The 27,262-nt window shown below is 41.5% G+C and overlaps 1 protein-coding gene across 4 annotated transcripts in view; it reads left to right on the top strand.

Moving 5' to 3' along the window:
* The window catches only part of tnc (tenascin C), a 108,793-nt gene that overhangs the window by 27,217 nt on the left and 54,314 nt on the right, over positions 1-27,262 (top strand). For 2 of the 4 annotated variants that reach the window (XM_041194096.1, XM_041194097.1), the window contains exons 6-10: positions 763-1,026; positions 2,258-2,443; positions 4,482-4,571; positions 14,793-15,056; positions 22,105-22,500. In XM_041194096.1, the coding sequence (XP_041050030.1) occupies positions 763-1,026; positions 2,258-2,443; positions 4,482-4,571; positions 14,793-15,056; positions 22,105-22,500 (1,200 nt within the window). The remainder of the gene's footprint in view (positions 1-762; positions 1,027-2,257; positions 2,444-4,481; positions 4,572-14,792; positions 15,057-22,104; positions 22,501-27,262) is intronic. The other 2 variants (XM_041194098.1, XM_041194100.1) reach the window with 1 other exon arrangement.

Consider the following 27,262-nt stretch of genomic DNA (forward strand, 5'->3'; position numbering starts at 1 on the left):
TCCTCAGGCCTATAAAAAGAAATCGAGTGGTCTTGGCATCAATTAGGCACCTTGACACAACTTATTTGTTGGGGCTTTATGTATTTCAGTACACAAGGCCCAGGGTTAAGTGCAGTACAGTTAAGCTAACCAAAAGTTGGGTGCAAGGCAGCCTTGTAGCAGCCCACTGTATTCCTGCACCTTGGGACTCCATAAAATATGAACATTTTTCCAAGTTTATGGGTCTCCAGCAATGCCTTTAAGGAGTGCTGGTCACAATGCACAAGATCAGGAATGCTGATCAGATTTTGCACATTGCAAGGTCCAACTAGGCCAAATAGATTTTGGAATCTGCACCTGAAATGAGTGCAGGAGCCTTATTCCAACACTGCCGCCCAAAATAAAAGTCCCCAACCAATTTAGTGACAGCCTGAACTCTCCTATAGATGGAGCGACATCTGCACTGTGTTGTTTTCATTGCATCAGGTGTTGATGCATAGGGCAGGATTTTTCCGGCCCTGCCTGTGCCAGGTTTGTCTGGTCCCGCCGAAAGTCAATGGGCTTATGGCTGGGACACTGCATCCCCCACGGCGGGTCCGGAAAATCCCGGTTATATAAAACAGGAACAACAATGCTAAATTTACACCCCAATGTGAGGTGGAAAACTCCAGTTTCAGAAAATGATTTATTATCTTGATCGTTTGGTTAGCCCTTCTGGAAATGCACTGAGGCTCGCATGTCTTTAAAATGATGAATGATGCAATTTTCTCTCTAACCCCACAGAGATTGATGCGCCAAGCCAAGTGGAAGTAAATAAAGTCACAGACACCACCGCTCACATTACCTGGTTCAATCCATCTGCCCAAATTGAGGGAATCAGCCTTTCCTATGGGACTCCAGGCAGTGAGATGGCAACTGTTGACCTTCCTAACACCGAGACAGCCTATTCCATAGCTAAGCTTCAACCAGACACTGAATATGAAGTTTCTCTGGTTTCTAAACGTGGGAACATGAAAAGTAATCCAGCTGTCAATACTTTCACAACAGGTAAATCAATATTTTTAAACGGATGAAATAATTTATAACAATTCTGGATTGTGCTGGTTTGTCACAATTGCAAAAACATCAGCTGAGCAAAATATCTCCTTACATGGCTACGTCAAATATTATTTTATTACATAAAAGGCGCTATATAAATGCAAGTCATTGTTGTACTATCATAGCACGTCACTTCCATTGCTGGTGAGATCCAGCGTCATGGGCAGCACTGTCTATTCGTGATTCAGTTTCTTCTTTGCAGAAAAATATCCAATAATTTGAATTAATCAATGAAAACCCACAGAAATGTGAGAATTCAGTGTCAATAATGAATCAAGTTATTTTAATTAGTTACTTTTCCCCATCAAATGCCCTAAATAACATGCATTGTAAGACATCAGTGTTCTAGTTCTTCATCGACCTGTGGCCTTAAGCTCGTACGTCATTTTAGTTAGGCCTCTTGCTTTTGCCTTTGCACTGTACAGCTGGCCTGTGGCATTCTCTTCACCTGAGTAATGTCTGTGCACCTCCTTGCCAATCTCAGGTAAAGAAAGTAAAATCACCTGGCCATTCCTCCTTTCTGAGCCATGGAAATCTACTTTGAAATGTTTTACAGATGTTCATACCTTGGTATTGGAATTTTGTACAGACAGTTGAAATCCTGCTGCAACTCTGAAATAGTTCCCCGTCCTTCATACAGCTCGTGCCTTACATGATGACTCTACAAAAATAGACAGCCATTCACTAGCATAAGATCATGTTAAGTTGCATTCGTCTGAGGTCTTCACTCTAAGCTTCTTAGTGACAAACAGCTTAACTCTATGATAGGGCAATCTTGGTCATTTAGGTAATCAATTAATTAATATCAAATTAATATAAATTCAATATATATTATACAGCTTTAACTTTTGATAGTCAATAAATATCTCTGAATGTTGCTATATCATTTTATAATTAACGGTTTTTAAGAATCAACAATAAATGCCACATAATTGTGAGAGCATTAATTAATTTTCTCTACCATTCCTCAAATAAGTCATTATTTTGTTACAGTAAGTTAAAGCTTGACAATATGATTCTGATACTTAGGACTACTTTGAAATTAAGTGTCCATTAGACAGCAATGTACAGCATCCTGGTATGTGATTAAAGACTCTTATAATTCTGTGCTCTTGGTATATACTTCAAAATCCCTTTGCTTGTTCTTGCAACCCTGCTCAATGCTATTTTTTACAACTAGACCTTGATGCTCCCAAAAACCTCAGAAATGAGTCTCAAACGGATGACAGCATCACCTTGGAATGGAAGAACACCAGAGCTGCTGCTGACAATTACAAGGTTAAATATTCACCACTGGCAGGAGGAGAACACAAGGAAATTACTGTCAAAAGAAGCAATCAAGCAACCACCAAAATTAAGATTTCTGGTAATATTTACTATAAGCTCATGGTATTCTTCAAAATATGAAAAATTGACATAAAATCCAACACTGAGTTGGAGTGTTTTAACATTAATTAGCTAGTATTAAACTGAAAATGACTGGTTAGAATGCAATATCTGAGTGGAACACACTTGGGTTTTTAATGATACGTTAAAAATAAAGGAGTCCAAACTATGGCCTCTTCACTACATGATCCTCAGGTCTTGGCAGTCCAGCCCATGAAGTCCATACAACTATAATTTGCACTTGGATTTCTTATTTGCTAATTTGCCCTGTTTGATTTTTGTAAACATTGAGGTTTGGGAAGGGCTGTTTCCACTCTCCTTGAGGGGTGAAACTGGCTTTCCCCTGTAGTGTAAAATAGGCTCATGGAGAATCCGAAGCACCATTTAATGCTATTCCTGACTTTCCTCTCCATTGTAGTAGAGAAATATTGCCACCAATGCCCATTTGGTGAATAAATCCTAAATTAGCACACCAAGGCCTATTAGTATCAATTATTTGAATGATATGCAAAAAAATGCGAAATTTAGGTGTGACCTCAAAGGCTTCATTCACACCTACACAACCCACAAAAGACAAAGAGATGAGACATCCATGTGATGATGCATATGAGCATGCCCAAATCCAGGGACTGTCTCGAAACCCCCTCAACTACACTCCCATGTGCTTTTATGTTGTATAATAATGGCAATTCTTTATCATTTCCATGTTGCTATTTCCCATTTCGTGTTATCGGTTGGAAGCAGTGTTGAATTGTCACCACAAATATGGGGAAAACTGTTAATTAATCCATCAATTATCAAAACAATAACAGCCACAAACCAGAATCATTCATTTAGAGGCACCAAAATCTTCGAAACAATGATTGTTTTTTTCTTTAAATAAAGTCCAGAGTTTACTCACATCACCAGTTCATACCCACATAGGTTTTTTTTAAGAATGCTTTGTTGAAGCTACATTTTTGATAAAGTTACAAAAATGTGCACTTATAAACCTCTTTATTGCATACTGAAATGCCTCAAAGCACAGAATGGGGTTTTTTGGATCGACTATTATTATTAGGAGCAAATGATTGGAGCCAAGACGCTTTTCATAATTTCCTGCTTTTGTGTTTCATCTATCAGGATCATGTGGAGAACACCTTACCTTAGTAATTTTTTCCTCTTATTATCTTTAACCACAGGAACCCAAGCTTGGCATTCCTGAGAACCACAGCCTTTTGTTTCCGACTCTTTTCAGCCTTGATTTTCGGCCCCAGTCTATCATCAAAATCCCTCGTGTGTTTTTAAAAAAAGAACTGCTAGTTAATTCTTATTCACTCCCTGGCTTTTTGCTTCAGATAATGGACAGCTCAATCAACCTCATCACTGACTGAACTGTCATTGAGTGAGCACATTGAACAATTTACGGCTAACTGAACAAAAACATATCGCCAAACAAGTCAATGAATCTTTTAATTGACCCTTTTTGACAAGTAGATTAAAGTTTTAGAGCTGTAAAATATTAAAGTAACAAAGCGTGTTATATTAAGTAATAGGGGCCTTTTAATTCCTATGATAGGTTCACTTTGGAGAATCAATTTTCCTTGGTCTACACAGTTGCACAGGATTGCCTCAGGCAGCAAATATTTGTAAATCTGGGTCAGAATGCGCACCTGCTTGATTGTTCTTCTATTTAAATAAATAAAGGAAAATTGGCCAGCTTCTATTACAAGTATGTGCTTCAGCCTGCCCAAATTCTCAATACTCAGCCAATGCTATCAAGCATAGACCCAGGATGATCTCTCCTCAATATTTCTGAAGGATAACAACCTTATCATGGATATTCTGCATCATAAACAGTATACTATCATCAATACTTAAGTGAACTTATCTGAGTTTGTATATCGCAGGATGTTTCCACAAGCCATAAATAATGTTGTGTTATATTAAAAGAATGGCAACCTAGAGAGCAATCCTCTGCAACTTTATAGCTGCAATAAATATTTTAAATTAAATATGAACTACTTTGCATTATTCAGATCTGCAGCCTGGTACCGAATATGGTTTTGGCGTTAGTGCCATTAAAGGCAACAGAGAGAGTGCTCCTGCTACCATCAACGTAGCCACAGGTAAGACTTGGGCATCAGATAATAAACTGAGTTGATTGATTACTGTACAGAAAAGGAGAACATAAAGGAGTAACAATTATTCTGGGTGTCACATCTGAGCTGCCGATACAAGAACGCAAGAATAGATAGGAACAGGAGTAGACCATATGGCCTGTCGAGCCTGCTCCATCATTCAATACAATCATGGCTGATCTTGGGCTTCAACTCCACTTTCCTGCTCACTCCCCATATCCCTTGATCCCCTGTAGGGTGTACTGCCAAATTTTGGGGTGCCGGAGCTCTAAGAAAATGTGTTGGCCATATCATTCCTAAATCTACTATTACATTGTTTTCTTATGTACTAATCATTCTGGTCCGCAAATGTCAGTGAAACTATACTTTTGAAGTGAAAAATATTGTTGTCCCCACTGCCATTTTACCCTTCCCTCCAACAACCTTCCCCAACCCCAATGCCCTCCACCCTCCCAAGATCCTCACCCACCCCGCCCCCAGTGCTTTCTGCACCCCAAACCCCTCCAACCTCCTCTCCACGCCTCCCCAACACCGCCCAAACCCCCTCCCCAGCCCCCAAGCCCCCCTCCCCCACAACACCCAAATCCCCTCCCCACTCCCCAAACTCCCATCCTCCCCATCAGCAACGCAGCAATCAGTGAAATTGGCCTGACAGACCAGCTTCAAAAAATTAGAACATTCAGCCCGCAAGTTCTGATGTTTTTTAAGCTGGTCTGTCAGGTCTTAAGCTCTGGGTATTCAGTGTGGATGATGAGAACTCTGTTTAAAACATTGGGCAGAATCTTCTGGCTGGCGTGCGGGTGTCGGAGCCCGCACACCAGCGCTTAAAATGTCACGCGCTGACATTGCGCAAACGTCCCGACATCAGCGCGCGGCATTGCGATATTTCGGTCGGCGGGCACGCTATGCATTGGGATGGACACCCACCATTAATTAAAGGTCTCGTTAAGGCCCTTAACTTGCCAATTGTAGACGATTTTGAGCGGCCTGTGCAAACTTCAGCTCAGCACACGGGCCCAAGGTGCAGGTGGTTTTTTTTACAAACCTAATCAGTGGCGGGATGATGTTCGATAGCAGTTTTTAAAAAGTTTAATAAAGTTTTTGTTTATTTCATTAACGTGTCCCATCTCGTGTGACATTTTCACATGAGGGGGACATGTTAATGAATTTTTTATTGTTCTACTTTTTGTATTTGGCAGCCTTTCAGCGATCTCCCTGAGGCAGCAAAGTGCTGCCTCAGGGAGATGTGCGCTCTTTCATGAGCATGTGTGAAAGAGCGCACTATGACAGTTGGGGAACCCCCCCCCCCCCCCCCCCCCCCCCCCCGCACAGGAAGCGCATAGTGCTTCCCATCGGGTGGTCCTTAATTGGCCCGCCCACTTAAAATGGTGGCGGGGCCTGTTTTGCCGGCGGCAATCGGCTGCCCGCCCGCCCGCCCACCCATCAAGGGCAAAATTCTGCCCATTGAATCCAGGCTTCTCGAGCCCTGTTGGCCCCAGTTTTTGGAACCGTCCTCAACCCCGCTCTCCCAGACCTTGGCTGGAGGTGCCCAAGAAACGCGCTAGTGTGCTCCGGCAGCAATACACCCCCAATCCCCTGAGAGACCAAATACCTGTTTAACTCAGCTTTACATATAATCAACGATGGAGCATGAGAATTCCAAAGAATCACAACCCTTTGAGCAATGAAATTTCTCCTCATTTCAGTCCTAAACGATCTTCCCCTTATCCTAAGTGTGGGCAACCACAGACCCGATCGCCATTTTACACGGGCGGGCCAGTTAAGGCCCGCCCAGCGTGAATTGCGGCTCCCGAGGACAGCTCAGTCGGTGCCTCATGATGTGCCTCTGGAGTCGTCCGTGTCGCAGCAAACGCAGGAAATGTGGCCGAGTGTATGGGAACACCTGGTGGAGATACATGAGGCTATGGTTGGCTTGCTCTCCATGGTGGAGCAGTGTACACAGACTATCAATGCAATGAGCCTCACGCCCGAGCACCAAGCGTCCTCCATGGAGAGAGTGTCGACTCTCGTGGAGATGCTCCTCCAGAAGACCAATCAGGGCTTCCTAGGGATACGTTCGGACCAGAAAGCCCTCAGAGCAGCATTGACCTCAGCTGCTCAGTGCCAGTGTGGGAGATGGTCTCCAAGTTTCCCAGCTCGGTACCCATCTATCCACGGTGAGCAGGGAGGTCCGAAACGACCTCACGTCAACACAGCAGCTGCCTGTCATCGCTGTGGGCTCCTCTCGGGGTGCTCTGGGTGAGGGCGGCAGCTCCTCCGCCCCTCTCCCAGTGACCGTTGCATTCGGTGAGGCTGTGACAAATGGGGAGATGCCAGCTGTGGAACTGGCAACTCCCTCCCAGGCTGGGCTAGCACAGGCTTCATGGGCCAGAGGACGGCCGCCAAGGCATCGAGGCCAACAGGACAGCAGGGTGAGCAGGCTGTCTCAGATGCCACTCCCAGCGATGGGTGCAGCACCAAGATGTAGCACCCGGAAATGTAAACATAAGGCACCTTAGGCACACCACGGGTTTATCACTGGTGCTTTTGTGTTGGCCCAAAATGAGGTCTTTATGAGTTGGTGTGATTTTTAACACCTTTGTCATTTTGTTTTCTTAAGTTCCTTTTGTTGTAGCATTAAATTCAGACATGTCACCATGGCTGGGGGTGCCTCTTTTCTTCTGCCGGTGGATGGTTACCAATAATGTTATGAGTGATTTGTGGGACATTCAGCTTTATTGACTAGGCCCTTAGTTAATGTTCCTATCCAGGAAGATTTTGCACTCAGGTATCGAGTATGGAGCCTGCAGCCCAGGCTTGTCCTGGAGGTCCAAATGTGGTGTGCTGGCTGAAGGTTCATTGGATTAAAGCCTCCCGGGTGTCCCCGCCTCCCTGGAGTAGTCCCAGGTCAGAGTCTACCCCCTCAGCATTTCCCTGTGCGTGCTCATCCTCAGACTCACTGCTGGACTCATCGTGTGCAGCCGCTGCCACTGTGTCAACATCTTCATCGTCCACAGTGTCCCCCCTTTCCAGCACAAGATTGTGGAGAGTGCAGCATGCAACCACTATCAGCGACATACGATCTGGGGGTACTGGAGTGCTCCCCTGAGTGGTCCAGGCATCGGAAACGCATTTTGAGAAGACCGATGGCTCTCTCCACCACAGCCCTTGTGGAGGCGTAGCTCCTATTGTAGCGATGCTCAGCTTCTGTTCTTGGATGGTGGAGAGGCAGCATGAGCCACTTTCTGAGGGGATAGCCATTGTCACCCAGCAGCCATCCATCCAGCCGGGCCGGAGCACTGAAGAGCCCTGGCACCTGGGAGTGTCTGAGGATGTAGGTGTCGTGGGAGCTGCCTGGGTACCTTGCACAGACTTGTAGAATCAGCATCCTGTGATCACACACTATCTGCACGTTCATGAAGTGGAAGCCCTTCCTGTTGACGAAGACACTGGGCTCACCTGCTGGCGCCTTGATGACCACGTGTACAGCCTATTGCACCCTGGACATGGGGGAAGTCAGCAATGGCCGTGAAGCCTCTGGCTCGTTGTGTCTGGCTTGCCTGGTCCCAAGGGAAGTGGATGAAAGTTAATGCACGCCTGAACAGAGCGTCTGTCACCTGCTTGACACAAGTGTGGACAGATGATTGGGAGACACCACAAAGATCACCCACCGAGCCCTGGAAGGAGCCAGATGCATAGAGGTTGAGGGCAGCTGTGACCTTCAGAGCCACTGGCATGGGGTGTCCACCCACATAGCTCGAGATCATCCCAGGCCCAATCATCTGACAGATATAGTTGACTGTCTCCCTTGAGAGATGGAGCCTCCTTTGGCACTGCACCTCAGACATATTAAGATAGCTGCTTCGCCACCTGTATACCCTGGCAGCAGGATAGTGGTGTCTTCTCTGGCCCCTTCTGCCTTGGACTACCTCTTGGCCCTTCACCCATTGTCCCTGTGCCTGTCCTCCCAAAGGTGGCTCCCCTGGAGACTGAATGTGTACTCCTGGTCTCCTCCCGCTTCTAGCCCTCCCTTCCTCCTCAGAGTGGAGAGTTCAGTTCCCATTCCCAGGCTAAAGGAAGGCTTCCTGAAACCTGCAGGCCCAAAAAACATTCCTCACTGCAGAATGCTTACCTGAAGGTTTGAGTCCAGTCCAAGCAGCTGGAAGCGTTTTGAAGTATTGTAGATCACACAGGTAAGTATCAGTAACTTTGAAAAATCAATATTTGACAGAGCACACTCGTAACCCCATTGAGCCCTCTTATCCTGCCCGTGGATGAGGTTTATACAAACGTGTCCTACCCGCCTGCCCATTGTGCCCGTGCGCCGACCCAAAGATCACACAGGCCGCGAAAAATCGCCGTCGATTAGTGCCTCAAGTGTCCCGTTAATTAACGACGAGTGCGCATCGGATATTATCATGCGCCCGCCCAACGAAATATCGCAATGGTGTACAGTGAGATCAGGACACTCACCCGATGTCACCTCGCAAAATTTTACGCGTCGGCATGCGGGTCCTGCCTCCTCATGCCAACGGGAAAATTCTAGCCCATATATATGTCATCTTTTGCCTACTCACTTAACCGGCCTACATCTTTCTGCAGTCTCACTGCCTCCCCCTCAAAGCTTACATTTCCACCTAGCTTTGTATTATCAGCAAACTTAGATACATTACTCTCTGTCTCTTTTTCTAACTCGTTAATATAGCTTGTAAATAGCTGAGGCCCCAGCCTTGATCTTTGCAGCCCTGCACTAGTCACAGCCTCGCAACCTGAAAATAATTTACTTCCACACTCTGCTTCCTGCCATCAACTAATCCTCCACCTATGCTAATATATTACTCTTCTATCTAGGCTCTTTGGTGGAATTTAAATTCAATTCATGAACCTGGAATATAAAGCTAGCCTCAGTAATGGTGACCATGAAACTATCATCGATTGTCATAAAGCCCCACCTGATTCACTAATGTCTGTTAGTGAAGGAAACCTGCCATTCTTACCTGGTCTGGCCTACATGTGGCACCAGACCCACAGCAATGTGGTTGACTCTTAACTGCCCTCTGAAATGTTCAGTTCAAAGCCAGTTAGGGATGGGAAACAAATGCAGACTTTGCCAACAACACCCATATCCCACAAAAGAATAAAGAAACTCCCAACTCAATGCACCCTTATTTTGAATTAGCCTTTTGTGTGCCACTTTATCAAATGCCTTCTGGGAATCTGAGCATACCACATATTTTGTTTCCCTTGTATCTATCCCTCTTGTAGGGGAAGAGGGTCCTACAACAGATGTTAAATACCTAAAATGTATCCAGAAATTTATCAGTGGGATCACTGCCTATGCAGATTGGACATGGGCGGTCCAATTGTTAACCTGATGTGCTCTGTGCTCATTTTACACCCTAAAACAGGCAGAACACATAACCAATTCCTACCATAGAAAGTTCTTAAAGACAGGGAAAGACCATTAGACCCAACATAGCTATCTCTTTTTGATTGTTCTCACTCCCTCACCTGCCATCTTATCATACTATTCAAAATGCTGCCTTTTGATACCATTTAGGCTATTTTCCTTCCCTTCCTCAAAAAGAACAAACCAAACTTCTTAGTCTATCCTCACAACATTGACTCTTGAAGCCCAGAATCACTTGGAGGTGAACTTTACGGGGAGATGTATTCCTCGCCCCCACCATACCCCCACCCCAGTTGAAAAGTCAGTTGGCACCACACCGACACTGGCCTGCAGCCATAGCACACAGGAGGCTGCCTTAATGAGTTAAGAGCAGGAGTTCCATCTCTGAGGCACAGGAAGTCTCCACCCTCAATCAGATTGACCAGTAGCTCTGTGGTACCAGCAGCGCCAGAAGCAAGTAGTGGCTGCTGCTGGGACCACATGCAGTCCCCAGAACAGAAGAACATGGACACCAGACTTTAAGGTATGTCTGGGCATTTTGGTTAGCAGGAGAGGGAATTGTGTGGTCGATTTCTAGAGGCATGGTGAGGTTAGACACAAGATTGGGAGGTAGCCCCCACTAAGGAGGTACCTGCCCCTTCCTGTCCACCTTTACACATTTAATGAAACGTGCCAGGCTGACCGCCTCCCTTCCGCCTTTCCCTGCCACACATGTTACTAGGGTGGAGTTGGAATGAGGTCCTTATGTGGCCATTAATTGGCCCCTTTAGCGGTCTCAATAGGCCTAAGAGTGGGCGGGTCGGCAGACACTTTACCCACCCACCTTAACATGGGAGACAGGCTGGGGGCAGGTGGGAAGATGGTGGGCTGGCTGCCCACTTTAAATCACGTGCACCAGCCCCATCTCCACCTTCATATATGCAGGAAGGGGTGCCATAATATTCAACCCTTGGTTTCTTGTCTCTGTATCCTCTTAGGGACAACAACAGCAACAATAACAAAAAATATATTAACAGTCACTTGGTAGTACAGAACTTGAATATTGCTGAAAAGAGAGACATGTTGCTGAAGCTTGGGCAGAATTTTACTGGTCCATCATGGTGGGGGTGGGGCTGTAAAATACGGCAAGACATTCAAAAGTCCATTGACTTCAGTGGGACCATAAAATCTTGCCGGCGTAAAATTCACCCCTTTATGTCTTGCATTCATCAAGATAAATGCAAGAACGGCAACTTCCAAACGACCACAATACCTTATACAACAGGAGAAAGGGGTGCTGATTGCTTGGCAAGTTGACTCTAACTTACCCAGGATCATTGGAAGCCTATGGTTCCCTGTTGCTTTCTCCATGGCAACGTCTCAGCCAGTCAGAGCCAACTTATCATCAAATCCATACCCTTTACTCCTGTAGTATAAATGGTTGTGATTCTTCGAAATTTGGTATTCTTGCATTTGTCCATGTGAGTGCAAGATGAAAAGCTTCAGCAACATCTCTTTTTTCAGAATTTTCAACAAATGTATTGTGTTTAGATTCATTTAACAACATATGTCTATATGACACCTTTAACATAATGAGATGTTCCAAGGCGCTTCACTGGAGCATTATGAAACAAATTATGACAGGGGTCACATAAGGAGATACTAGGTCAAATGACCAAAAGCTTAGTCAAAGAGTTATGTTTTAAGGAGATGTCTTAAAGGCAGAAAGAGAGGTAGAGAGGCTTAGGAAGGACATTCCAGAGCTTGAAGCCTTGGGTCAATTGACAGCATGGCCATTAATGGTGGAGCAACTACAATTTGGAATGCACAGGAGGCCAGAATTAGAGGAGTGCAGGTATCTCAGAGGGTTGTGGGGCTGGAGATTACAGAGATAGGGACGTGCAAGGCCATGGAGGGATTTGAAAGCAAGGATGAGCCAATGTAGGTCAGCAAGCGCAGAGGTGATAGGGGAACCGGACTTGCTGTGAGTTAATACACAGGCAGCAAAGTTTTGGATGACCTTAAGTTTATGGAGGGTAAAATGTAGGAGACCAGCCAGGATTGCATTGGAATAGTCAAGTCTAGAAGTAATGAAGACATGGATGAGATTTTCAGGAGCAGATGAACGGGGCAGAGTCAGACGATGTTACCGAGACAGAAGTAGGTGGTCTTAGTGATGGCACAAATTTGAGTTTGGGAATTCACCTCTGAATTAAATGTGACACCAAGATTACGAAGACTGGCTTAATCTCTTGTTGCCAGGGAGTGGGATGGAGTGGGTAGCTAGGAAACAGAGTTTGGAGTTGAAACTAAAAACAATGACTTCAGTCTTCCCAGTTTTAACTGGAGGAAAGTCCTGCTCATCCAGTACAGAATGTTGGATAAGCAGTCTGACAATTTAGCAACAATGGAGGAGATGAGAGAGGCGGTGTAGCTTTGTCACACTATACATTTTACAATCAAACACAAGTCTTATTAAACATTAATCACCCTAGACAAAGCAGGACACCAGTCAGAGGACAAGTGCTCATCACATCAACACCGTTAACTCCTACAAACTTGCACCAGACATGGCTGTCTCTGATAAAAGCAAAATACTATGAATGCTGGAGATCTGAAATAAAAACAGAAAGCTCTGGAAAAACCCAGCAAGTCTAGCAGCATCTGTGGAGAGAGAAACAGCGTTAACATGTAAAATCCAATATGACTTCCGAAGAGGAGTCATATTGGACTTGAAATGTTAACTCTATTTCTCTCTCCTCAGATGCAGCCAAACCTGCTGAATGTTTCCAGCACTTTCTGTTTTTATGACTGACTTTGAGTCTGGTTTCTCAAAATTACTTCCACGGACGAAAATGGAAAGTGTCAATACATCTCTCTCACTTCCAATAATATAAATACTTAGAAAATGTTTAAATGGTTTAAAAAAACAGATGTTTAGTACATTTATGGGTACAACATATTGTATAGGAACTTTGGAATAAAGCTAATTCCACTTGGGAGGAAAATCTTCATCATGCCTCACGATATTGTCTCTCATGATTTATAGAGAGTTCTGGAGTAAGTTGAATATTACGAAGTTTCCCACTGTGAACTTTGTTTAATATATTAAATACTTTACAATAAACCCTAGTAACCAGACAACAAAGGCGTTCATGTCATGATAACAAGATATCACGTCCAATGCCAAAACTGTCTGTCATCCTACTACAGTAGAAAAGTTACTTGGAATCTTTATTGCAAAAGAAATACAGCTATTCATTAAAAACAACATGAACCAATCTGGCAAATTCCTTTCTGAGGTCACTAAGTTACAGATCAGTTTTGTTAGTGTTATGGACCGGAGGGGGATTAACTTAAACAACCCTGATTTCTCCTCTTGTCACCCGTCCGTAAACAGAAAGGTGCTTTTGATTTGTTTCCCCCTTTGTAAGCGGTGGTGTATTTCCCAACCCTTCAATTTTGGTGTGATCCAATTTCTATCAATAACCCCACAGCAGACTCGATAGGATGAACTCAAAGGGTTTGTTTATTTGCACACACTCAAAACACGGGAGGAGGGATTGCCACGTAAACCCCTGTGCACTCATACAGTAAAAGAGGGATAGAGAAAATAAAGATTTACAGGGCAAAGACCACAGAGAAAAGAATTATTATTTCATGTGAGTCCAGAATGCAGAATCAAAGTCCAATGATGTATCCTTTCACAGAAGTCCACACTGAAACCCGATGCTGTATAATTCACTTTTCCAGTAGAGTTGGCTTCACACACGGAGATAGACACAAAGAAATAAATCAGTTTGTAGACAATGGGACAGAAGTTCCAGCAGAAGCAGTGTAGATGGGGTCAGGTATTCAATCTGGACAGAGCCCTTTTTCTGTGCTGCCGCAGCTATCTAGATGGAAAAATGGCAGACCGAGGTATTATCCAGTACAGCAAGTTAATATTACTGGTTACACAAGCTAGAGGGATTCCATGTCAGATGACTCCCACCTTTTCACAGTGTCTTTGACAAAGGGTGTGTATCTCACAGCTGCGCTTCTGAGATGGTTAAATGTTCTACCCATTAAGACTTGAAAGCAAGGTTGCAGGGTCCTTTATCCTAACAGATGGATAGGGTCTGGTTGGTCAGGCCTGGCTTATGAAATACAGATGACCTTTGTATAGTTCTCTTTGAATTTGGTCTCTGCAGCCAACCGGGGTCATTAGTATCTCTTCAGAGATAACGAGGTCCAGGTTTCTGTGATATTGCCATGGTAGCTCCTTTTGTTCAAGGTCACAGACAGACATAGCTGCAGCCATTTTAAAGGGTCTTTGTCCAGTTTTTAAAGTTTTAGTAATTAACTTTGATATCTACATATATTTTATAAAAATATATAATGTGAGGTCTTAGTCCACTGACATTAGTTACACACCATTTTTTCTCCAATTTCTTCCTTCATCTATTGACCCTTACTATGAATGGTTAACAGCCACTGGTTGTTTTTTAGCATCTGACCTATGTATGAATTCTCAATGTATCAGTCAAGATGGTGAGAATCACAGATCATGAAGGTCAACACAGCCAAGGCCAATGGTGGATAGAAATCTGGGACAAAAATCTTGGCTGATTTCTTTCCTCCTTTACTGTTCAGTTGTCCAGAAGCCAATTGCTGTATCCCTCCTATCGCCCTACAGTAAAATCAGCTAACTTGGTCAAGAAAGAGGATCAAACTTGAGATCCTGGCCTACATGGTGAAGTTCCATATTGGGTAGTATACTCGATCCCAAGCATAACGAAAGAACTGCACTTAAAGTTTCTAATTATTTGCTACTGCAGACTTGGACAGTCCAAGAGACTTGAAAGTGATTGAGACATCAGAGAACACAATTACGCTGACATGGAAACGCCCACTGGCAGTAATAGATCATTACTACATCATCTATATCTCATCCGCTGGTAAGAGGCATGAGGAGATGGTGGCCGCCGATGCTATCTCATACATCCTGACTGGGCTCGACCCTGCGGCTGAGTACACCATTATCCTAATAGCACAGCGAGGTAAACAAAGGAGCAGGGCTTCCAGCACCATTGCTTTGACAGGTAAGGAAGAACTTTTGAATGCCATTTTGATCTCTTCATTATTTGTTTTTTTTTTAAATGCTGCTAAATGTTTAATCTCTGTTGCTTGTGTTGAGACAAACATTTCAAGAAAGTTTTATCCTTACAGAGATTCTGTCACCAGTGCTGCTTCTTTCCAAAACACAAAGGTGGGCTTTCAAGGGGTGATATTACCCTTCATCTGCCCATCATGTAAACTGACATGATTGGGTGCAACACTGGTTTGCTGGTCCACCTGGTTTTACTCTCCATTGAAGGCAATGGAGAGTAAGATTAGGTGAAGTATTAACTTCTCCTTTCCTTCGACCTGATCCTGTCAGTTTTCTGATGAAATAGGGAGGTTAAAATGGCCCTCTACATGTTTTATTTAAAAGCTGGCAATGTTAAAAGTGAAGGTACACTAGTCCAAATATTTTTGTGTAATGGATATTCCTTTTTCAACCAAAAACGTGATTTGACAGAGTTACATGGCCAGTCTGTATAACCTGGCACATATTGGTAATAAATAATACATTCGTGTGGTAATATAGAAATATTGTGGTTGAACTACATCCAGAGCCTCAAAAACCAGTAGTACTTATTGGGTGATTGCAGGTTTCCCAATAAAAGTAGCCTGTAGGTGAGACCCCTTGCTAATAGCACAGCTTTGTAGGGTCAGTTCCATCATGTATATGAATTTGCAAATGTAAATCATATAGATTGTTGGACTTATTCAGTTTGACTTTTAATAATGCAATGTTCGGACAATGCTAAATTTAAATTGTGCAGTGACTTGATTATATAGAATATATAATGAACAATGTATATGAATATTGGAATAGGGAGCTGGGTTATAGCCCTTATGAGGCTATAAGAGTAAGAATGTTAGTACAAACACAATTCGGTTATTATCCATTAATACAGTTTATACAAGCTTGCTGGGAATTCACATACAAGAGATTTTATTTTAACACTCATGTAAAATTGTGAAAAAGATCCATAGGTAGGTCAGCATTACTTTTAAATGAAAGAAAAAATAATAAATTGGATTACTATTGTACTAGCTCATGACTACTGCATAAAACTGCACAACACAGAAGATTTATAAGCTGTGTGTGCCAAGTTCACCACATGGTGTAGGAGTCAAACTTACCAGCCAAACAAAACAGCAGATTTTTATATATTTTTCTCTTCTGTATATTAAACAAATTCACTGTTTTATAAGGATAAGAGCAGCTCCCTTATTCCACTCAACTTTAACTTTTAAGACTTGTCAAATGTGACAGAAAGTGGAAGATGGAATTTATTTAATGTAATAACATTATTATTTCTAGTTCAGACTGCCAGACGTACAGTCTGCAAGTGTTTCCCTTTAGAGACACTCCAGAGAAAGCTTTCTCTGGAGCAGAGTTAATACACTGTCATTTTTTGTGTTGGAAGCAGTGCTTTCTTGACCTTTGGGCATATGTATACACTTTAATGAAAGATCTAGCTAATGGAAAGCTCATCAGTTTGTACAGGGGCAGGTAATGCACCTGCAATTTTCTGATATATATTCAAGGGGTTGGACTTCCACATCACCAGTGTCTATTTAGAAAATTGCTTCCCTTCCTCTCAATGTAGTTGAACTAGTGCAGGCAATGAAGGCGGAAGTCAAATATGATCTCCAATTTGTGCAGAGTTGCTGATCTCAAGCCGAAAATTTGGTGTTGCAACAACTGAGTTGAGTCTTCTCAGGATATTGGGGGAGAAATTAGCCAGGGAATTTGTGATCACAGTGGAAGTGCTCATGTTTGGTTGTCAGGTTGAGAGGCATTATTGGCCTCTCCTGATTAACACATATTGCTGATATTGGGAACCACAGGCAGATGGGGGCTACTTTGATGTGGTACCACAGATCAGGTGTCCATGGAACTGAACTGGAGGAAGCAGCCAGTGTAGGGAAGGAGTTGAAAGATTATCAGGGAAAAGAAAAATCAAAAATACATAACTGTAAAATATTCCCTTTCAGATCACAAACCCATATTATTTCATCGTTTGAAAACAACAAAATTCTCATTTAAAAGCAATGTTGATGCACCCATGGATCTCCTCCCTAAATCTTATATAATTAGGTAGATAGGCAGCTAGCTAGCCATAGTCCATGAAGGACTGTAGGTATCTTTCTGTTAGAGGGAGACAATTGATTCACAGGTACCACTCCACATCAAACAGGGAGGCAGGTCCCAAGTCTACCTCAGTTGCAGCAGGAATTGAACCTGTACTCTCAGTGTTATTCTGAATCACATACTAACCATCTAACCAAATGAGCTAACCAACTTGTTTATGTTAAAAAAAAGACAAAAACCTAATGGGTAAATTAATATCTGCTACATACCAATAAAAAGCAGTGGCTGCCAAAACAACTAATTAAACTTTCTAAAGAATAAGAACCTGAAGGCTTCAACAGCCGACTAAATAAATGAATATCTTTATTATTTTACTTTATTTTTTGTTATTTCCCTTCTCAGTTATTTCAAACTAATATAAAATGTACTGATTGCTTTTCTCATGTTCATTGTAATCTAAGAGTTCTCATGAAGGTAATAACCAGGAAGAAAGAAAATCTCTGAACTATCATTGTACACTTAAGTGCAACACAAGCTCCTAACTCTTTTAATACTGCATCCTCCACCAACCAGTTCCCTTCAAGTTATCAAAGCTATGTTAAATTCTCAGCTTTTACCAACCTTTTTGTACCTATTTTCAAAGTTCCTTGAAAAGCAAATAGGGATATTAACTTAGTAAACAATGAGGATGTTTCATTATTGAATTATTTGGTATGGTTTAAAGAGTTGATTTAGGTTTGGTAGGCTACTTACCCATTTGGAGTTCGACCCTCTCCAGGAATCTCCAGTATTAATCCATGAGGTTCTGCAGGCTAGTGAGGCGCTCACCTAAACCAAGCAGGAAGCTTGTGAATTTAGGTCCTATATCGTCAGTCGGACCTCAATGTAGTTTTAATCAGATTGCAAGTTGGGAAGCTGGCTCAGCTTTGCTCCCAGGTTGAAGCATGCTGACAGTTCGCAGGAAGGACAAAAAGGCTCCAGGGTGTTTTATGGGGCCTCAATGAGCAGAATTGTTTCTCAGGACTCCACAAGCAAAGTTGTGAGCTCACCTGTCCCCAGTGCCACCCACGCCCCCACCCTCTTGGGGGACTCTCTCAAAACCCCTTTTCATTATTTCCTTCGGAGCCAGTGGGCAGCCCTTGATCACCCAATCTTCCTCTGCCAATAAGCACTCTGCACCCTCCACACACTCATTTAAGGCATTTAAATGATGCTTGGCGATTAAAATCACCATGGCACCAGAGGCATACCAGCTTGCTGAAACTTAATCCACCAGAACAGGATCCCCATGGAAACTAGCCCTGAGTTTAAATCCACACTTAAGTATATTTTTCAAACGGTACAAGGGAATAAAAACTGAGAATATATTAATAAAATAAAATGTTCTTATTATATAGACTAAACTAAAGGGGGAAAAATTCTGAATCTCCAAAAAAAGGGAAAATGCTGGAAACACACAAATCCATTTGTATCTAGAAAAGGCTAAATTGGATTGATGTGGTCCTTTATATTAAACAAAGATATGATGAAAGATTTTGACAGAAACTATTTGTCTGTCATTTCTGTTTTAGATGCTGATGGACTTGCTGTTTATTTCCAGCAGTTTCTGTTGCATTTCTATATTATTATCAAGATTTTTTGAAGGGTAACCGTGCCTAAGTCTTTGGAAAAGCAGTGCCATTTTACAAAACACATTAAAATAACGTATCTAATCATGCGGGATACTTTTTTCTAACAGCTTTTTTAATTTGTATTTTTTTAACCTAGTCAATTCATGATATAAATTACATCAATTATGTAAAAATTAAGAAAAAATTAAGAAATAATTATTGACTGCAATTTTTAGGCTGAATTATTTGACATGGTTTCAATATCCCTAGTACACACTCGTTATTTTGAGAGTTATTCGTTATTGTCACACAATATGTGATTGGCTTCTTTTGGTTGAGGTTGTTTGATCTATCATATGTTCTTTACAAAGCTATTTTATAGTATGTCATTGCAAACTGACATATGTAAAATATCCTTCAACTTAGATACTATTGCACCATATTTCAGTTCTAATGCAATTATTAAGGTGTCCAGATAGCAATTTACAATGCCTACTTCTAAGAACAATAGTATTTGCAATAAGTATAACAGATAGCCATTGGAAATAAGGCGGACAATTCTCAAAGAGAATGGAGGGTAAATTGAATAACTTTGTCGTAATGTCTTTTCTTAGTTCACATTTGTCACAGTTCAGAGGAATATATAACATGGAAGTGTTATCAGATGGATTCATGTGCAATTCTCTACTCTTTAAAAAAATTTCACAGGCCTTGAAGCACTGCGAGGTCTTAAATTTTCTGAGGTAACTCCCACAAGTACCTCAGTGGCTTGGGAAGCTCCTTTAGCTCCCGTTGACATGTTTGTTGTGAATTATAATCCTAAAACCCATGGAGAAACGCAGCAGGTTATTGTGAAGGGAGACCAGACTACAGTCGCTCTCACTGATCTGAAGCCTGCCACTGAATATGTGGTGACGCTTATGGCTCTTCGAGGCACAGCAAGAACAGAGCCCCTGGTCGGATCTGTCACTACAGGTACTTTACCAGATTCTGTAGCTCCACCTTAGCATTGTTTACTGATGGTTCAGGTCATGTGCTTGCTGCTGTACATGAAACCTCTTTGAAAGGGCAAGCTATGTGCTGCAGCATATTCCATGAATCCTATAAAAGAATAGGATCTACTGGAAATATGTGATCTTTCCCACAGTTGGCTCCCTTCACCTGCTCCCTGCTAGATGTAGTCAGTAGAATACTAACTTTTCCTACTCATCCTTCGGTCCTGAATGATAACGGTGTCATCTAAGCATTTCAACTGGAACCTGCCTAACTAAGCATAAAATACAATTGCTCTTAACCAAATGACATCCATTTTAATCTTCTTACAGGTCCATGAATAGTTTGCTGACTGCTTATTGCAGATACCCCATGTTAAGCTTTTAGATCCCCAAAGCTGTTTACAATACAATAGTATGTGCAAACCAACTAATATACTTCAATATGAGAATGAGATTTAAATATTGGATGGAACTGATATAGACTTACAGGATTGTTGCTTTGTCCAGCATGAAGGCCTTGTAGGAATATTGAAATAAAAAAAACTCCCCTACTGTGGAGAATTACTTCAGTCTTTTATTTCAATAATTAATTCATTACTACTAACTACCTAATAAGATATGGCTATGTCTGTGTGTATGCATACATGCATGTAAGTAATAGCAAACAATACTATGTATTGAAAAATGTTTATGAAATCTTATTTAATAGCTTATTTGATATCAGGAAAAAGAATTCTTAATGCTCCTGCAATTTTGACAAGAGTAAGCAAAGAGTCTGTGATTTTGCAAGTTTAGTCAAACTCGATGCCTAAAGCTTTCAGGTGCAAATTCCATGTGACACAAAAATAAAATGAACTCCATTTTGAGCTGGCATACTTACAAGCAATCTGATTGGAAATATACTCATTAGGCAGTTTTAATATTTAAACCTCAGCAATATAATTTTCCTAAATACCACAATATATTAAATGTATTCTACAGACAGTCCTCCCTGCTGTGTCCACTGCAATAGGAAAATATTTTCAGTCAAAAACAAAGCATGAGAGATAAATTCCAAAATAACATTCTCCTTGTTATTAATTTGATCATCTTGCAGTTATTTTTATTCTGATCCCTAGCTGAGGACATCTTGCTTAGCAGTATTTGACTCCTTTAAGAAACTGTTCCAAGTAACACAAGGAGATATTCCTCAACTTTAAAGAGATGTTGCTCAAGAGTCCATATATCAGGAGGTGCTTTTCTTAAAAGTATTTAACTTAAGGCAGTCTTTCAAATCTATCTTTTTTGAAGTATACTTGCTCTGTGAGCACTGAGAATAAAATATTCAGAATTCCTTTTTCTGACAATTTTTGAATAAATAGTGTACTCTTCATTATCCCTGATGATGCTATTCCTGAGGTAGTCCACATTCCAACATAATCTCACTCTATCCAAAAGAGTGCTGTATCCAGTCAAAATACAAGGGAAGATTACCCTGTCCCACCTTCTCTAACCTCATCCTGGACAACAGCTTCCCACCTAATATGCATTGGATCTTTCCAGGACTTAGAGCACCTGAATTTCCTATCCAAAGCTATTTATATGGTTTAGGGGCAACCATGTAACTGACCTATCCCTTGAAAAGGTCTCATACTGATAGAAAGGGAAGTGGGGCCCACAGTTAGTCCTGCAAACTGTCACACAGCTACCAGGATGTCCCATTTCAACTTAAACATCTGGACACGGTGGAGAAACTTTTAAAGAAAATCCTACTTACAGTTTTCGGCCTGCACCTGGCACCCTCCCCTCACCCTCACATCCCAGACACTCTGTTCAGTATGGTTTGGGGTGAGGCCAAACCACTGTGTCGTGTTTAGGGCATGCCTAGCGTGGGAGTGCCTAGTGAATGGTCAAACTGAAAAATGAGGCAGGATGACAGTTCCCTATCTCATTAAACTGGCTCTAATGCACCCACACCTACTTCAGGCCCAGGTACAAATCTGTACACCTACTTCAGGCCCAGGCACAGATCTGTACCACCGCTCCCCACCTCCCCAACACTGATAATCAAATAATTCCATACTGTTGTAATAGAAAAACAAATTGATTGCTTCTAATGTTGTGCTTTTTTTTTATTTCCATTTAATTAGGTCGCTTGCAGGAACCAACATGAAAGCTAATTCAATCAATTGCATCTTTTTCAGGCTATTAACTTTTTTTTAAGGACAAGTATAATAACTGTGATATTGCAGATGCAGCAGCTGACTTTTGATTAAGCAATGCACAATTGTAACAGTTTTTTCCTCCTTCAATACTACTGAACAGATTTGCACTAAAATGTTTGAACTACCTTTTGTAGCGATGCCGGAGCCAGCATTCTCTGCTACTCTGGAGGAGGCCATCACGCCTCTTCCAAATGGAAGAATAACAGTGCCAGTTGTTTCCTTGATAGTAGAAGCTTCTGTGCCTGAGTTTTCCGGGACTGGTGATGTTGAACTCAGTAACCTAACTGCTTCCGATGTAACCTCCGATACTATCAAACTTTCCTGGATGGCAGAAATAGGATCCTTTGACTATTTTATCATAAAGTATAGAAGTGGGCTTGGAGCCGATGATGAGACAGAGATCTCCGTGACTGGTGATGATTTAGCTGCTGAAATAAGAGGCCTAATACCCTCCACTCCTTATAAGATAACTCTTTATGGAATTGCTGGTGGTCAACGCTCAGAGCCGCTGAACATTAGAGTTACCACAGGTATTTAGCTTTACCATTTTGTTTCCAGACTACCTTTCAGTTATAGTGATGTTAAGATCTACTAAAACTGGTGTTGCATAGAGAATCCTGGCTATTATGAAACAGCTAATTGGCTGTTGCCTGCATGGCCGAGCATTAATGTTCTCATCAGCACGTTGTCCCAGATCCGCTGGAATATGTTCCCCCTCTTCCCCCCCCCCCCCCCCCCCAATATATTTAGGCATCAGCTTGAGAATTAAAAAAGCATGCATACTTGTGAGTAAAGTTGACGCCAGCCCGCATGGCTTATTAATTGTTTCGAGAGTTGTTGAATGGGTTTTGTCTCTTGTCCCAGTCTTTTGTAATTTGTTGAATGGTAGAAAGTATGTTCAGCCCTTTTATCTTGTGCAGAGGAGCGAGCCACGGTGTAAAAAGCGCGTGAAATGGAGAAAAGGCTAGCATAAAATTGGAGGGCGATTGTCCTCTGTCACTTGCTTGTGCTTGTTATAGGAATTAGTGACCGTTTTCTGTCTGTGTGACTTGCATTGTTAAGAAAGAAGGCTTTAATTGTAGCTGAGGTTAGAATGCTGCCACGATATAGACAGAAGCATGATGTTTGAAACTTTACCCATGTGTATTAATATTGTATTAGTGTTTTAAAGCAGTCTACTCCTCAATTCTGAATATTTTGAACTTGCTTCATTCCTCATTTCCTTCAATACTAATTTCTCCCAGTATCATGTCGTCCTTAATAAATAGCCGGGTGCTGAAGTTTGTAACAGGCGCCTGTCTGAGAAACCAAGTGCTGCTGCTTGACATTTATGTAATGCAATTACCAGTTTTATCTTTATATGGATGCCAGATTGTTTCCAGTTACTGCTAAAATGATAGTCATTTAAAATCCCAACATTTGCCATCGTTCGCACAATTGGCCATGCACACCAAGCCCAAGTTGCTACAATTGATCGTGAGGTAAACCATTTATTTTAACGTGACGAGAAATGAGATAAAATACCGCCCATCCCAATTCATGACATTGTGTAACTGGAAACATATCTCTTTTAACAATGTTGTTTTATTATTGTTCTGCTGATGGCATAGCATTTTGAAACACTATTCCTTCAAAATTATTTTTAGCTGTCTTTAACAACCCCGTTGGCGAGCTGATAGATCAGACAACATCCCTCACTTCTCGGCTGCACAAAGACGGAAGTTTTAACCATGGGCCCTCATTTGATTCAGAGAAAGGGGTGTTGCATAGTAAACTAGGAAGCCTTACTGTGGTAAACTCTACTTCCAAAAGTATTAAACTCTCTTGGACTTTGCAAAATGGATCTTTTGACAGCTTTCTTATAGTGGTCACAGATTCCACTGGGCTTTATGGACCACTGGAAATGTCCCTAAATGGTGACTTTCGTGACACGGAGGTAACTGGTCTCTTGGATAGTACACATTATAAGGTATATTTATACGGATTTGTGGGAAAGTGGCGTTCAGATCCTCTGAATGCAGAAGCCACAACAGGTATTTTTTTTTATTCACAATCTTTTCCTATATACCCCTCTTCCCCTTCCTCTCCTCATTTTAAAAATGTACAGAACTTCCCCTACTCTTTTTACAATGCTATTGATCACAGCATGCCTTTGGGTAGTTCCTATATAAGACAAACGGAAACATATGTTTAGACCTGGGGGTTACTGATAAATGGATGTTAAGGGACAGTCCAAATGGAAAGATAGTTCTAGCAAAGCATAAAATCATTGACAACCATGAATGTAGATAGGGAATGCAAATACAGCTGTGTCACAAAATGTAGTCATTGCTGCTGACTTTAAGGCCAGGATGTTGGATAAGGTATTATTCATGGCCTACAATGTGAAAATGCACAGAAGTGATGGATCCAACCTGTTCCAAAATTTGGGATTCAGGATAATCCCAATCTGCACATTTGGATTTGGATGCCCTTGACTTTTAAATTTATCCCACATCGCAACATGTAGTTTTGGGAGGAAAGCTGTCTGAACACAGAGGGGAGGGAGTCGGGGGGAGGGGTCTTTCTGCTCTTTGTTGAATATCACCTTGAGAGTTTTTTTTCTCTAACAATGAGTAAGTTTCCAGGTTTGATCCCCAATCTGTACTGATTTAGTTGCCATTATTTGGGAGCCATTGGCAGAGTTACTAATTGGTGTGTGGGTCGGGGGGCGGGTGGGGGGGGGGGGTGTTGGAGAGGGGGCAGAGCATGGTGTTGGGAGAGTGTTTGTACCTTTTCCCAAACCACATGATAAATTCTTGGAGGCAAGACAGACTAGGGATCTACCCAGGTGTGTTCTGGTTGGTATGACTCAGCTGTTCATGGAGGGAATCTCTGCACCAGTGGGAAAGCCCTGGTACTGTACTTTTAGACTTAACCTAACATTGAAAAATTTCAACCCCTCAAAACCCCCATGACAAAAATATTCTGTCAACATTCAGAAATGTGCCATTTCCTTATCTTAATAGTGAAGCCACATTCTTTTACTTGCAATACTTATATGTAATCAAATATTTCAATGTAGTAATACTTGCATTTATTCAGCAAAACATCTCAAGGTGCTCTGCAGGACAAATTACTTTCTGAGGTGCAGTAACTTTGTTATGTGGGGTAAAGATACAGCTATCTGAGCCATCAATGACTCTCAAATTACTATGAGGCAAAAAAACAGACATTCTCTTAATAGGCGATACTGCTTAAGGGAGGAAGGCTGTCTGAACACAGAGGGGAGGGGGTCGGGGGGGAGGGGTCTTTCTGCTCTTTGTTGAATATCACCTTGAGAGTTTTGACCTGAATCACTAGAACAGCCAGACTGGATGAGCATGATAGGAATTCTCCCTAAACCACATCGCCACCACTGCTCATGTTTGCTTGCTATTTGAGTTCAGATACATATACAGAATGTTAACTTCATCCAGCAACCTAAGAATCTGTTAAAGGGGAGAGTGGAAACAAACCAATAATTTCATAGGTGCTAGAATTGAAAGAACCCTAGTTGAGCTAACAGACTTAAAAATGCTAAATTTCTATTCTCACAAAGCATAAGTGGTTGCCAATCAACTAAATTTCAGAGATCCAAATGAGGTGGGATAACCTAATTTAATTCACCGAAAGCAACCTTAATTTCTTGTCATGCAATATGTTTCCAATCCAGTACTCCATAGTCAGATAATGTTCTTAATGCTAATTCATAACACACTACTCGTATGGCAATTCTATTGAGGGGGTTTACTGTACATTCCTGATTTCCATGCTAGCATTTCTGCCTTTATTAAGTACCTGTTCATACTTTTTGCTACATGTACAAAATGAAAATAACATTGGCTGAAATGTTGTTGTTTTGGAAGTGTTCAGTGTCTGAATGGACAGTGTTGGCAAAGGTATCAGAAGTTCTTTGGTTAACTGGTTTCTTGACCCAATGAAGGAATGTTGCATCGCATATTGGATTGTAATCTCATCATGGTGCTTTAACATCTGTACCCAATGTATAGTGTAGTACTAAGCAAGATTCCTATGGTATAACTCATGCTAGTAAAATATGATGTGCATGAGGGCCAGTTAGCCTTCCTACTACATTGTAGAAGTGAATCAGCTCAGATTTTTGCACTGTAATTGTTATGACATAGCATTGGTAAAGGCTAAATTGTTTGAATCCCAGAAGGAAACTTGAACAACTGTCATAACCTATATTTTCAATTAGTATGTTTGAGATGTGGCCCTGAATTCAGGAATAAGACCACCTAGCCTTGAGGTTTTTTATATAAAACTAAATTAAACATTTAGTAATTTAACAACAAATTAAACACAACACATGTCTGCAAATTACTACCATAATAACTATTAAACAAATCTCCAAGTTAATCACTACCAGGTAAATCTTCACCAAGGCGACAATAACCCATAGGCTTTAAACAGACACCAGGCAAAGCATATTTGACCTTATAAATTCAAAATGAGGTTCCTTGCAATTTGGTTCCTTTGCAGAAACAGTTGTAGGTTTATAGGCTGGTTAGATCTTAAATACCTCTGCCTTACATACACAAACTCCTTTCTGTTTATACCTAGCTTTCCCTTAAATGTAAATTTTCCATTGTATCACCAGGCTTTTAACATTACATCTCCTAACAATAATATCCTTTCATTCCACCAATTTTATTAGTAAGCTGAAAAAATAAACACATTGCTTGGTGTCTCCTAGCTAGATGCAAGATTTTACTCCCACTCTTGAATGTTTTATTCAACAAACGCAAATCCACACTTTACCTTCTATCCTCCTTGCATTTATCCAATTAACATCTCAAAACTAGTATACATTAAAGCACCCAGACTAGTTGGCTTTAATCCAGTTAAGACACACAGTCATACACATAGACACAGACTCCACTACAATTCCATTTTAAAAATAATTTCCAATAACATTATGGACAGTATCTCTTCATGACAGTGATGGAATATTGAATTGAAAATAAATTACCTCAGGATTCATATATGAGGTTGAACATGGGCTGGTACATATCCAATAATAGTTAGAAATGACCTTGCTCACTTATCTTTAATGAAACTTTAGTGGTTTGAAATTACCGTTTCAACAAATAGTAACTCTGGAGGTATAGCTTTAATAACCTTTTATATTGCTTAGTCAAATCTGTTAAGCCTCAAAATTTGATCCCTAATGATGGCATTAATCTTATGTATTGACCTCAGGTATAACATGGATTTCTTATTTATTTCAGTCTCTAATGGTGAATCACG

This window comes from Carcharodon carcharias, chromosome 8, assembly GCF_017639515.1.
Source record: "Carcharodon carcharias isolate sCarCar2 chromosome 8, sCarCar2.pri, whole genome shotgun sequence".
In the NCBI taxonomy this organism is placed as follows: domain Eukaryota; kingdom Metazoa; phylum Chordata; class Chondrichthyes; order Lamniformes; family Lamnidae; genus Carcharodon; species Carcharodon carcharias.